The sequence below is a fragment of the Asparagus officinalis genome, chromosome 1, assembly GCF_001876935.1.
Source record: "Asparagus officinalis chromosome 1, Aspof.V1, whole genome shotgun sequence".
NCBI classification, from domain to species: Eukaryota; Viridiplantae; Streptophyta; class Magnoliopsida; order Asparagales; family Asparagaceae; genus Asparagus; species Asparagus officinalis.
The window spans coordinates 24,245,826-24,247,476 of record NC_033794.1 but is presented as its reverse complement, the minus strand read 5'-3'; the positions used below and the strand labels follow the sequence as shown (position 1 = coordinate 24,247,476).

General features: G+C 53.4%; 1 protein-coding gene across 1 annotated transcript in view; it reads left to right on the top strand.

Moving 5' to 3' along the window:
• LOC109832151 overlaps nucleotides 1-1,094 on the top strand; it is a 1,995-nt gene extending 901 nt beyond the window's left edge. Inside the window, exon 3 of the mRNA XM_020399593.1 lies at nucleotides 328-1,094. Coding sequence (XP_020255182.1) covers nucleotides 328-1,094 — 767 coding nt within the window. The remainder of the gene's footprint in view (nucleotides 1-327) is intronic.

Sequence of the window (1,651 nt, the reverse complement as noted above, 5' to 3'; positions counted from 1 at the left end):
TCACTCTTGGGCGAATCGCTCATCTGAGGAGGATGACAATGTCTCGGTTCACGAGGCATTGTCCAGCGAGGAAGAGGATTTGGCTCTTGAGGACGCGCCTGGCCAAATAGGGGGATCTCCTGCTCCTGCGGAAGCGTCGGCTGGGGGTCGTTCATCGGCGCGAGAGTCTCCGCTTCAACGGGAGGCTCCTACTCTGCAGGTGACCATTTCTTCGTTGGCGGCGGCCGTTGACGTTGTGACCACTGCACCGAGGGCGTCATCGGTCGCACCGGCTCCGGTGGGGCCCGTTACCACCCCTACGGTTCACTTCTACGGTTATGGCTATAGGCACCTCGACCGTGATTTCGTCTACGGCGGAGGAGGTCGCCCTCTCTCCCTTGGAACGCTGGCGAAAAACGCAGGTAGAGCGAGCTCTGGCGAATTTCGAAGATACTTTGGCCCACTGCACCCGACTGGTCTTGGAGGAGAATTGCCCCTTCGAAGAATTCAAGGAAGTTCTTGAACACGATGCGTCCTTCTTGCGTAAGAGGCTCGGTGCTACCGCGGCGAGGCCCTATTTTCAGCGTCTGAACGAAGTGGAGGGGGCTGTTCGGCAGCTGCTCGCTCTTCGTGCGGAGAGTTCCACTCTTGTTGATCTCGCCTCCCGCGAAGTTCGAGTAGCTATGGTAGATCGTGATCGCCGCCTGAACGAGAACATGACGCTAGAGTTGAAGTTGTCAGCAGAGTCGGAGCAGGTCAAAGCCGAGGATGCACGGGTGGCCCGCGATGAAGAAACGGTCGATAGCCAGTTCTCCCGACTCTCCTTCGAAGTAGAGAGGCTGAAACAGGTTGTAGCCGAAGCACAGGCTGCCCTGGCCGTTCAAGAGAAGGCTCGTGATCATGTGGCAAAAGAGTTGGAGGGCGTTAAGTCTCGCCGGCGATTGACCACTGGCTCTGTTGCGGAGAAGGATCGAGCTTTCAAGGATGTCAGAGAGGCTATTCAGGATTTGATTTCATGCACAGAGGAAGATATTCGTCGAGAGGTCCTAAGGAGGCTTGAGCTCCGCCATGCTGAAGAAATTCGTGAGGCGGAACTGAGATTGAAATCCCTGTAATTCGCCTTTAACTTTCCGCTTGTAATGGGACTTCTTTTTTTTCTTCATGAATGAAATTACCCCTTTTGTTTTTGGCCTATTGTCATTTGTGGATGTGCTCCATTTTTGCAATCATGCATTAGTCCGAATTCAACCGTAAGAGAACCTCAACTGTAGAGGAATTCTTGCCGGTGAGTTTCTGCTGCAAGTTTACTTCCTCTGCAGGCGAATTTTGTTCGCAGGCGGATTTGCAGGAGTTAACGGCGAACCTGGCTCTGATCGGGTTCCGCTTTTTGGTGGGCCATGTGTTAATCCACGTGTACGCCGGTTAAGGAGACGTGGGCTAGCCGTTTCGCATTAAATGCGAGTTAGTGGGCCTCTTCGTCTCTCGCGCCCGATTCGGGCCGTTGTTGCAGATCGTGGTCGTGAACCGTCAGATCTTGTTCGTCCTTACCCTTCAACTGTTTTAGCCCCGAACGGTCTAATCGAATATTGAGTAACCGTCTAGGACTCGTAGGGTATTTAACGCCCCTACTCTCTATTAAGAGGATCTACAGCCTCTTCATCATCTTCCCAAA